The sequence below is a fragment of the Lycorma delicatula genome, chromosome 12 (assembly GCF_047948215.1).
Source record: "Lycorma delicatula isolate Av1 chromosome 12, ASM4794821v1, whole genome shotgun sequence".
NCBI classification, from domain to species: Eukaryota; Metazoa; Arthropoda; class Insecta; order Hemiptera; family Fulgoridae; genus Lycorma; species Lycorma delicatula.
Genome location: NC_134466.1, coordinates 76240725 through 76253677, shown reverse-complemented (window position 1 = coordinate 76253677; position 12953 = coordinate 76240725). Strand labels below are relative to the sequence as shown.

The 12953-nt window shown below is 31.2% G+C and overlaps 1 protein-coding gene across 1 annotated transcript in view; it reads left to right on the top strand.

The window, feature by feature from the left end:
- Positions 1-12953, top strand: part of stan (Protocadherin-like wing polarity protein stan) — a 155420-nt gene that overhangs the window by 123687 nt on the left and 18780 nt on the right. Inside the window, exons 45-46 of the mRNA XM_075380015.1 lie at positions 5987-6275; positions 9845-9990. Coding sequence (XP_075236130.1) covers positions 5987-6275; positions 9845-9990 — 435 coding nt within the window. The remainder of the gene's footprint in view (positions 1-5986; positions 6276-9844; positions 9991-12953) is intronic.

Below are 12953 nucleotides of genomic sequence, written 5' to 3'. Positions count from 1 at the left end.
ATGACCAACACAAAGTTTTCATCATGGGACTGCAGAAAATAAAAAACACTGACCAGAATGCCATGGAATCTCAAGGATATAGGCCCTGCAAAGATGTACCTGGGAAGAGAGTGATGAAAAGTGGAAGTGTTCCACAGTTTGGAATAGGCTTTATGATCATCAAAATAATAAACTCTATACATGAATTCAAGTCTCAATTACCAAGAATCTCAACAGTTTTCCTAAAAGCATCTAATAAAATCTATACCATAATAAATGCCCATGTCCCCACTAATAATAAAAACAAATCTCCAAAAGACCGTAAAGAAACAGAAAAGTTCATGGACATATTCGACCAGACCATAAATTACATCCCTAAAAATCACATTAAACAACTAATCAGAGACTTCAACACTCAACTAGGTAGAGAAAGAAGATACCATGACATCATCAGAAAATGGCCCGCCTAAAAGAGAACAAATGAAAATGGATAGACCCATCAATCTCTGTAGAAATCACAACCTAATCTTGAAATTCCCATATTTTAAGAGAAAACCTCAAAAACTCAAAACCTGGAAACACCCCAACTAGAATAAAGGAGAATGGCAGCTAGTTCATGACTTCATAGACAAACATCAACAAAAAGATATCTACAACGTAAAGTCCTCCAAGGAATAGACACAGTTCAGATCACTACATAGTCAAAATTAAAATTTAATTCATTACCCAAAGGAAGTGACAAAACCAAGCCCCTAAAACTAAAATAAGAATAAATTTTACCAACTAATAAAGAATGAAAATTATCAAAGAGCAACCAAAAAAATAACAATCACGGATAAACTCAAAGACTTAGTCAACAACGTTAAACAAATTGCAGAAGAATTGGACAATAAAACTCATAAAAAGCATCACTGGTGGAACAGTGAATGTGACGAAACAGGGAAGAAGAGAAATCAAGCATGATTATTACACCAATCCCAAAAATTAGAAACATCCTTCCAAAATCTAGTAAAACAAAGAAAAAAGACCACCCAAACCCTAAGGAAAATAAAAAGATAAAAATCATAAAGCCACTGAAACCTATAGATGAAGAAGAATTCAACAAAACATAGTAGTCATGTGGTAGTAGAGACTACCACAAAACCTTCAAAAAACAATTCCAAAAATTCAAACTTCCACAATTCTACTAATGAAGAATGACCCATAACAAAAAATGAAGTCCATTTTCATTTGTTCTCTTTTGGGCAGGCCATTTTCTGATGATGTCATAGTAGAACACTGAATGACAGCCTTCATCCACCCACTACACAAAAACGTGGACAAAACAGACCTTACTAGTTAGTAAGATCACTCCTCCAGTACAGGTGTGATGTTGTGAGCTTACTTCCAAATTAAAAAAAAAGAAAATTTAATTTGAAAAGCTCATTGTAGAATCAATATAAAATAAAAGCTCAATCACAAAACAATTCAAATTAAGGGGGGAACAACAAAAAAATGTACTAGGGTTATGTAGTCTGATTACATGTATATTATTAAAAATAAAAAATAATTAACATTAACAATACAAGAAAATAATTTTTTTAACATTAGTTAAACATATTATTTATATCAGAATTATATGGAGTCATATATTTTTGAATCATATATATGGAATCATAGAAAACACATTTCCACACTACTGGTCTGTCATATTTAAAAAATATAAAATAACGTAATTAACATTAACAATACAAGAAGATAATAATTTTTTTTAACATTATATTATTTATATAAGAATTATATGGAATCATATATTTTGAATCATATCATTAATTTTTCTCTTGATGTACATAAGGATACTTTCCTGCACATATAAAAATAATGATGACCTCGCATCGAATACACCTATTTACCCAGTCTCACTGTCCTGTCTCATCGAACAAAGAACATCTCATCTCACCACTTCCGTGCGAGCCAACTCAAAACACGTCTCCACTCCACGACTGCTAAATTCACACTAGCCCCGAAACAAAGAATGTCAGTCTGGCTTCCCCCGCCAGACGCCCGTTCGTATTTTAGCACGTACACACTTTTTTCTGAGAATGTATATGCTCACACCAGTCCACGATGACATCACCGTCTGGCTATCCAGACCATGTCATACATCAAAAAACAAAGTTATGTAATACAATTTCTTATCAAACTAATTACGTTTATTTAACTATAAATAATATAATACTATTGCCTATTTTCTGTTTTTAATATCAGCTAAGCCAAATGAATATTAACTACTTTTTAAAATATTGAAACTTTTTTCTTTATGACATAATATATATATCGTTCGTAACCAACAAAATTTAGAATGGTTACAATGTACACACCTTCCGTTAGTAAGGAGAATCTCACTCCTAACATACAAAATTAAATAACATGACATACAAAATTCTTTCAAGAATCATCCTCATCAATATCAATTCATAACTTGAGAAAGAACTAGGAGAATACCAGGGAGGTTTCAGACCCTGGAGGAGCTGTCCAGACCAGATCATCAGTCCCAAGCTAATAATGGATTACAACAGAAAAAGAAGCAGAGACATGGTGATAACGTTTTTAGACTTCAAGAAAGCATACATCCACAAAGAATCTCTACTAAAAATTCTAAGACTTCTCATACTACATCCCAAATTAACAAACATGATAAAACTGACCCTCACAAATACTAAGTGAAAAGTGAAATTCAGAGGCTTAGTAAATGCATTCCAAAAATAAAAATAGGCCAAAAAATAAAAAATAAAAACTGCCTTTGTTTCACTAATGACTGGGCACTGCTAGCAAATGACATCAACAAAGTGAAAACACCGATATTAAAAATTCAAAATATTGCAAATAAAATTGCCCTCAAAATATCATTCAAACAGATAAAAATTATGCCCAAAAAACCAATACAATTAAAAAAAGTGAACACGTACAATAATAAATTTAAAATAGTAACCCAATTTAAATACCTCAAAGAAATAATAACAAACAACCTAAACTAAAAAAACCTCAATCCAAACAAGAACAGACAAACTAGCTAACGCACAAAAATGAACCTGGTACACCTACAGTAAAAAATGTTTATCCATAAATGTAAAAATTAGACACTACAACAAAGTTGTAAAACTGGAAGTCACATATGGAGCAGAAACACTCCTATGTGAACAAACAACCAAAGACCAACAGACTCCAGAAAATCGAAAGAAAAATTGGAAGTACCAGTTTATCAACAATAATTACCAGAAAGACATGCAGTGGTAAATTATGGTGATGGCAGTGGTGGATTGTGCCCAACAAAGTTGTGAACAGAAAGTTAGTCATTGATACCATACATAAGAGGAGACTAGGATTCTTTGGACACATCATGAGGATGCAAGATTTAAGACTTCTGAAACAGCTGGTACAGTAAAATCTCAACTTGAAAATCCAAGACAAGATGCAGATGAATCAGAGAAATAAGAGAGGATCTGAAGGAAATTGATCTTACACCAAAATACAAGATAAAATTAAACAAAAATCGAAAAACATTCACAAGAAATTCAAGTAAAGAAACTCACAACATGAAAATTTTGAACACCAGAAAGAGCATGGAGATCAGAATGTATGAAAAAGTACTGAGAGGACCGCAAGGCCCGAACGTCCCTTTGAAGAGACTTCGATAAAGGACTGATAAAGTGATCCTATGGGCATATAACATAAAAATAAAAACTGTTGATGATGAATTGTTTAAACTTGTATATCTGATAGTTGACTTAATAGTAACCAATTCTAACTCACTTGTTTGTTGACAGCTATCAGTTTTAACTTATGACAAATATTACATATTGCCTGAGACTTAAATTAATTTGATCATGGATCAATGGATTCAAAAAACTTATTATGTAAATTGGTAAATTTTTATAATCAATAAATCAGTTAATAACTATTAATTTGTGTGTTTATGATGGATAGTTTTTATTGAAATTTATTGATATGACGCAATACAACATATAATATGTGTAATATAATTATTAAGTTCTTTATCCATGCAAAGTCCTCTAACTTCCCCAAGTGTACAGTTATATTGTTTCTTACTTTATTTCCACAAGTTTAAATACATTAAGAATGTGCATACATTAATGGTGTGTATATCACACCTGTACCTTATTTATACATCAGCTTCTCCTTGGAAACTCAGATACCTATTCCAGCACTTCTGCTACAAACAAAATGAATGCTGAAAGTTGTTTTTTTAGTATGTTCAGCACCATCTGGGATTTCACTTGAATTTCCTCAATATTGTATCAATTCTTTTTTCCTTTAACCTGATATTCAGTTTGGGAAAGAGAATGAAATTGCATGCAGTCTAAATAAAGTGAATACAGTATATTTTGAACAACTGCTATGCTATTTTTTACCAGAAAATTGCCACATATTGAAAGCAGTATCATGGCGAAGAACCCAGTCATTCCTGTACTACTTCTTCAGATGTTTCCTTCTCATTTCCTCCTTTAGCTGCCTTAAGACAGCACAATAGAATTCTCCATTAATTATCTGACTCCAGGAGGTACAAACTCCTTGTGGATAATCCCATCAGTATCAAAAAAGCAGTTCAATATGGCTATGATGTTCTTGACTTAATGGTGTTTCTTTTCCTGAGATGAAGATGGGCTTTTCCATTAGGATGATTACTGTTTAATTTCAGAATCCATAAACTCAACTTTCATCACTTCTGAGAATCTTAAAGGAAGTTTGGATCAATTCACTCTAAACATTTATTCCTGGCTGTTTCTGTCCATCAATTAACATTTAATTGCATGAACTTTACTTCAGCCGCTCTCATGTTCTGTTCTTAAGACAAAATTTGTTGACGTGAACAGCAGTGACATTCTCTAGTATAATACTCAAATGCGATCTGTTTTGACAAATGTTTAATACATTTAAACCGTCGTAATGTTTGTGTCATCATTATCAAACACTTACACTAAACATTTTTGCATTTCTGCAGTTGTTTTACCAAATTTAAAACAGAACTTGATACATATCAAAAGATAAGTCATTACAAAATTGCAATCACAAGCAAATCTGACAATGGAAAACTTACCACCACCAACAAATTATTGAAGCTGATAATTGTTTGATAAAGTGGATGTGATTGTATCACACATCCACTTTATCAAAGCTCTAGGCGTATTGACACAAAGATCTTTTTATGTTTGTATTAGCAGCTTTTGGTTGTACAGCACTTGTATGGGTAGTATAAATTTTGGTAAGTTTTGGATAGCACCTCATAGATCATGTCAGAGTAGGTAGATTTGCTAGTTATGCTTATAAAAAAGAACTGCCCGAACATTTGCCTGAATGGGTATAGTTAATCATAAAATAAAAAATAGATCTCCATGATAGATTGGCAACATCTTCATCTCTCATCCAGAAGGTTCTTAGAAGAATCTTCTAGATAAGAGAAATCCAAGTCAGGCTTTGTATTTTCATTGCTGCAAGTATTTTATATCATATTCCCATGAAAAAGCCCTGAGCTTTTATGGTGAATTAATATAGGAAAACTGGCTAAAGCTTTGAATTATAAATTCATAAAATAATAGTAAATTAGATGTATGAAAGTACTAAAGAAATAAAATAATCACAAAATTAATAATTCAGAAGGAAAATGATTTAACCACATATTTATGTCAATGTTAATTGGAAATGAAGAGGTTTTTTATTTTAAAAAATCCATATATAGGGATAGGGATATTGTTTATGTAAAAAAATTGGTGGGAATATTTTTTTTATGCTTTGGTTTTAACCATAGTTTGGAAAGCTGTCTGTTTTTGTAAGCCAAAATATTGTGTAGGGTTACATGAAAACAGTTATATAATTGCAAATTAATGTACACCTGTCAATATATTCAAAATTTTCTAGTTTTCTTTTGTAGTGAAATAAGTTATGCATTTAAAAAAACTCTTAACTATTTTTATATTCTTTTGTCTTATGTTTCTTTTTTTTTTAATAGACGCTTATTGTGGCTGAATGTTGTATCACTACCACTTGTCACAGCATGTTGGTTATTGTGTCTTATATCTGCATCAGAACATGATCCCATATTAACATACACGATGTCAGGTGTGGTTGTTGTACAGTCATGGTTTTTGTTGTGTGGATATTGTATTGGTAATTCACGTGTACGATTTGGATTATATCGCCTTTTCCTTCAATTGCTCGGTCGTAAATTACCACCATTAGATGATGACGATGATATACCTCGTTCGACTACGCCAAGAGGTTCTGGGCAGCAGCCTACGGTAAGATTTATCTTGCTTTTATTATTATTTACCGTATATTTATTCTCATCATGAGGTTAAAGATTCATAATGTAGGTCGTGTAGCACATGACAATAATCAGATAAAGTAAGAAGTTACTAGAGTTATATGAAATACGTTGTTATTCTTTTCAAATTTTTTAAAAATGTTATAAGATGTGCACACTTTTGGTTCCAAATGTGTATAGTAATGAGGGATTTTCCTATACTGGTTAATGACATACAATATTTGTATATTCTGTTATCCACATGTTTTATTTTATTACTATACACAGTAAAACTTATTAATGGAGATCTCCAAACCATTGATAGTTTTACAATTCAAAGTCCCTTGAAATAGTATTTATTAATGCATTATTGAAACGGTGGACATTCTGAAAAACTGAGAAGAAAACATAATGGTCAAAATAATTTGTGTTTAACTTTAACTGTTATAAAAATATGCAGCACTGAAATCAAATCAAATTAATTAATTATAATTCTTAGTTATGTTTTGTTTTTAATTTTTAAGTTCCTGTTTATGCAAAAGTTTATTCCATTCTTTATAATTTATAATTAAGGAAAATGAGGCTGCTTGCTACATAAGTTATTGTACCTGTAACACAACTAATGTTTGTTTATACAATCATATTGTCTCTTATTAACTTATTACTAATTCTGTATATGAGGGACGTTCAATAATTAACAAGACAAACTGATGTAGAGAAAAAATAATTTATTCAATGCAGTGAAACTTTTCAACATAGTCCTCAGCAACATTTAGACACTTGTCCCACCATTCTGTGAGCTTTCTGATTCCCACAGCATAGAAGTCTTTACCTTGCTGTTTATACCACATTCATGTACCGCTTTGTTGTCAAACTTCTTGCCACATAAAAAGTCTTTGAGTGAGCCGAACAAAATAAAGATCGGACAGGGTGAGGTCTTGGCTGTAAGGTGGACATGGCAGCACCTCCCAAACCAACTTCTCGAGAGTTTCTCCCATTCTCCCACATGTTGTCATGAAAGAGAATCACACCTTTTGAGAGAGTGCCCTGATGTTTTCACCTTTTCGCAGGTCTCATTTTTTGTTGGAGCATGTTAGAATAGTACTCACTGCTCACGGTACGTTGTTCTTCTAAACAGTCACTAAAAATTGGGCCTTGCGGGTTCCAGAAGACCATCAACATCACTTTACCAGCTGACGTATGAGTTTTAGATTCTTTTTTGGTGGACGAATTCGGATGTTTCCACACAAGACTTTGCTGTTTGGATTTGAGCTCAAAATGGTGTAACCGTGTTTCATTACAGGTTATTATATGGTTCAGAAAGTCATTACTGCTTTTTAACCATTCTTTGAGCTCAGAACAAATGCAAATCTGGGTCTTGATGGGCTTGAGTCAACTGTCTTGAAACCCATCTCAAACATGTTTTGCAATAATTCAGCACAATTTGATGATGAATGCCCAGTTCCAACACTAATATTACACAAACTAACAAAAATTTGGGAAATTTTTACTCACCTATCTTGACGAATAGAGGATCATTTATGCAATTTTACAGTGTGGTAGGCAAAACATCAAATAGTCTTCAAGGCAATTGTTCTGCCTGAATTAAATTGTTCCACCCACTTATACACGTTACTGCGGTTTAAACACTTTTCACCATATTGTTTCAATATTCTTAATTTCCGCCGGTTTCACACCTTCTGATAGAAAAATCTTACCACTGAACATTGCTCTTCCAGGGCACATGTTTCAAGCAAACATGACATTCTGAAATCACAAAAGAGGTTATGTTTAGATTAATTATGATCAAACAGCTGATTAAATGTGTTCCCAAGATTGCCAGTTTGAACCTCAAAACGTTTCATTATCATTGAATGAACCGTTGTTTCTCTACATCAGTTTGTCTCGTTAATTATTCAACATCCCTCATACTTTGCAATCCAAAAATGTTGCACTCTTTTAAAATCAAAATGCTTTTATAATCATAATATCTTTAAAGAATATATGTTTATTTGTGTGTAAAAGAAAACAGTTTTAAATTTTATACTCTGCACTTTAATTGACAAATAAAAAGATAAAAGTATTAATAAGGAATTTATAGACAGGTTTATGATAATGCAAATCCACCAAAGATAACATCATGTACTGAAATGATCTGTATGTTGTAGTTTTAAAGAAGTTAATGCATAATATACATAATATACAGCAACAGATACATATATGTAGCTGTTGAAAAAGAATATTTATTAAATCAGAAGTTCTAAAAATTTGTTGTTCATGTATTGGTCTGTATTTTTATTATCTCCTGATTGACTCAACATAAATTCTTTGAAAATGACTCAAAAAGTTTCTGTTTATGGGCCATTGATAGCATTAAATTTTGATCAAAATTTAAAAAGATGGAAGATAGTTTTGACAATTTTAAAATTTTTTACTTTTTGTATTAGGGTCATAGAAAATTGAACTTAAATATGATGAAAATATATTAAGTTATTTAAAGTTCCATTGTTTAAAGTTGATCAGATTTAATGATAAGGGATGTTGAATAATCCCTAATAGATAATCGTAAAAGCCCCTAAAAACAGGGGAGGGAGTGTGGAACATTTGTATAAAATATCAGTTTTTTTTTTAAACTTTAATTTCTGAGACTAAAAATCTAATTGTATCTATTATGTAAACAATATGGAACTTTTTAAAAAAAAGGTATTCCCATGGGATCTAACTTAAGAATTTCAAAAAAGTTTATGAATTTTTTATAATTTCTGATACTTTATCTGTTTTGCAAGTTGTAGCTGTTATTAAAAATGTTATATGAGATAGCTGTGAAGTAAGTAGGTCAAATGGGATTCAAAAACTGGGAATTTTTTTTTTTAGAATGTGTACTTTAAAAATAAAATATAGTTTTGATCATAAAAAGTTTTTTTATTAAGAATTTTTTTTCTCAGTTATACTTTTAATATCACATAATTGTGAAGTTGAAAAAAGGTTATTTCATCAAGAGGAGTCAAATCGAACCCAAATTTTTTTAGTAAATATTTTTATGTTTTTCACAATTGTACTGTAAACATTGCAGACTTAAGACAATAATATTTAAAAACTCTTACCACATATTTGAAATAAAAATCTCAAGGGCAAAACTAGTAAAATTATAATCATATTGCCAACAGGTTTTTTAATGTTTGATCTAGCAAAGCAGTTTTATCTGGTGAAAAAGAAAAAATAAAGTTTTTTTTTTAAATACGATATGAACAATTTTCATTTAAAAAAAGAAGCATTATTCATTTTTAATTCCTTATTTTTTTAAATTTTCAATCTTTAATAATATATTGAATGTATGTAATGTAATTTTCAATGTTGCATTTACTTAACCAATTGATCAACTGACTCTTCATGCTAACAGCTAAACCACATGATATTCTAGCATTAAGAAGTGGATAAATGTGATAAAAGATAAAAAAAACTAATTTTGACCGAAGAAATCTTTATTTAACTTTTAGTTACCTATGCTGTAACTTCCTTTGTATTAAAAAGTAATCGTAACTGATATTAATTATTAAATTACAGAGATCAGCATTAGCATATCGAAGTGGAGGTGCTGGAGTTTCCTCTGTTGGTATCACTAGTTTTGAAGCAGCTCGTAGACATATTGGCATATCAACATCAAGTACGACTTCACGATCCACTACTAAAACTGGTAGCAGTCCATACAGGTAGAAATATAATAATTCTAGAATTTTTTTTAATGAGTGATTTTTAAGAAAGATTTGATCATTTATTTTTTAATTATTTTATTGAAATTAATCTTTTTGAGATTCATATTATTCCTCTGTACTGTTAAATTATATTTTAAATTCTATTAATATAAACCACCTAGTGCAGAATATTGAGAAAATACAATAAGAAGGCATTTTTAAATGGTTTAGTTATTTATTAACCATAAAAAGGCCCTTTTTCATAAGCTTAAATATTGTGTTTTTAGTTTACACGATAGCAACAGTTCTCTGTTATCTGATTTGATAGCAGTGGATACAGTTTTGTTTTGTTTTGTTTTGTTTTGTTTTTTTTTAAGTAGGAAAAGCATATTCATAAATGTAAATGAACCGATAAGTTGATATTTTTAATTTTCTAAATATTGTTCTATATGATCTCATATGTATGGGCCTAAAAGTGATCTGACAGCCCATATTTATATCTGAGAAAGTCATTCTTACCTTTCAAGAAAGCCATAAGAGATTATATTATATATCAGACAAGAATATACATCATCATAAATATTTCATAATGATGACAAGTTTATAGGTTTATTAAGGCACTTCAAGACAACACAGTACAGTTTGATTTTGTTGCAGACAAAATCAGTTTGATCACACGAAGACTTATCTAAAAAAAAATTTCACTTTATGGGTAATAAAAATACTACCTTTATTATTAATGGGAATTCTATCCTTACAGTCAGCCTATCTTTTTACATCTACATGAAGAGAACAGTGCAGTGGTTTTATCTGTGTTTATTGTTAGATCCATCCAGTAAATAATTTTTGAACTGTTGTAGTAGAATTTTCTATTTTTTAAAATTATTACCTTCAGATTTAGATACAGTTGTGTCATCTGTGAAGAGGATAACAGTGAATGGTTCAAGATATTGAAACAAATCATTAATAAACAAGAAAAGCCAGAAACCGAGGACATTTCCCTGTGACACTCGACATTCTAAGTTTCGTAGCAAGGATCTATATTTGTATTCTTAGTAAAGATGAAATTTCTACTTTCTATTTATGATTAGTAAGGACTTCAACCAGTTATAAGCAGTTCTTAAGAGTTTCTAAAAACTGGGAAAAGCTATGTCAGTGAACAGTTTTTTCTTAAAAGTTTCCTGAAAACTTTCTTACATTATGCTTTTCAAAAAAAAAATTTTAATTATTTTTTCATATAGTTCAGAAAATTTGGACAGTAATAAAATTGGTCGTTAATTTTATAAGAATTGTAATAATTTTTATAATTACACACTAATTTCCAATTGTTTTTATTCTTCCTGCACTTATTTGAAGTAACTAGGACTTGCTTTATATATTAATTTTAAAAATATGAATTTTGTTTATAAAGAATACAAGAACTTTACAAAAATATTAATATTATACTAATATATTTATAAATTTACATAATAATTAATTAATTATAATTAATAAAAACTATAATTCAACCACAGCTGCTATAACTATGACCCCAATATTGAATATATACACCATGAAGCTTAGATGACTGGAATATAGATCAGTGATTATGATTATTGATATTGGCGGTGTGTGAAATAAAGTTGTACTTAGCTATAACTACTGGATATTCTTGAAAATGAACTGTTGAAATTGATCTGTATGCAGAGTACATTAAGCTTATGGCATTAGTTAATGTCAAGTTTTTAGGTTTATTTTTTGTTAGCTGCCTTACGTGGGTCAAACATATCAAACAAAGTGTTCCAAAGTTTAGATATGCTACGACTCCATAGCAACACCAATTGGGGAGCTGATCGGTCATATATGTTGCATTTTTATTATTCTTTAGTTCATTCTCATTTAGATTGTGGTTATGTCACTCACTCTTCAGCGCATCATACCATGCTTAAAATGCTGGATGCTGTACGTCATTCTTTCCTTCGCTTTACTACAGGTGCTTTTAGATCAAGCCCTGTCAAGCGTACTTGTTGACTGCAGTGAGCCATCACTTTGGGATAGACGGGACCAGTTTTTAGCATCTTACATTGCTCGTCTTAAAGCACATCCAAATCATCCAGATTTTAATGCAATCCTTGCTAATCTTATTCACGTAGGTATGAGGACCATCCATGTTATACAGCATCTATGGGTATTGGTACCCAGTGTTTACTACACCTTATAAATGTTGACACACCTATTTTTCCACCGTATCCCTGTTCATATCCCCATGGAGAATCAACCTTATAAATTTTATTTTTGACCTTACCATATACAATAAACAATCTACACCACCTGTCGTCTTTCAAAAAATGTTTCACCATATTTTCTGTAAGATAAACCCAGACACAGTAGTATATACTGATAGGTTGAAAGAGAATGATACCATTGGATGCGTATTTGTTGTTAATGAATGGACGGACCTATAGGGTCTGTCCAGAAAGTAATGTCATACTTTTATTGTGAAGCAACTGTATGTTGCAGTTTCCTCTATCATCTGCCGCAATCATTGGTGATGTAAATCAACTACCAAGCCAGTGCTTGCTCAGTTGTCTCCAAGCTCTTGGAGGTGAAGGACGGGCAATTTTGTAAACCTCTGTTCATCTCTTGTACAAATCATGATGCAGCGCTCACTTGAACAATGATACGCGATCAAGTTATGTGTGAAACTCGGCAAGTCTGCAGCAGAAACTTTTTCAATGGTTCAACAGGCCTTCGGGGATGAGTGTTTATCATAAAGGCGAGTTTACAGATGGCACAAGATGTTTTTGGAAGGCTGTGAAGACGTCAGTGACAAAGCCCGCACTGGATGACCTTCAACTTCCTCAAACGACGAAAATGTGACTCGTGTGAACGAACATTTGCAACCAAACCATTGAATGAGTGTTCATTTAATGGCCAACATGTGAATTTTTGCATATCCAAGTACCTTTCCTTCATTTATATAATTATTGAATTTGTAGTAA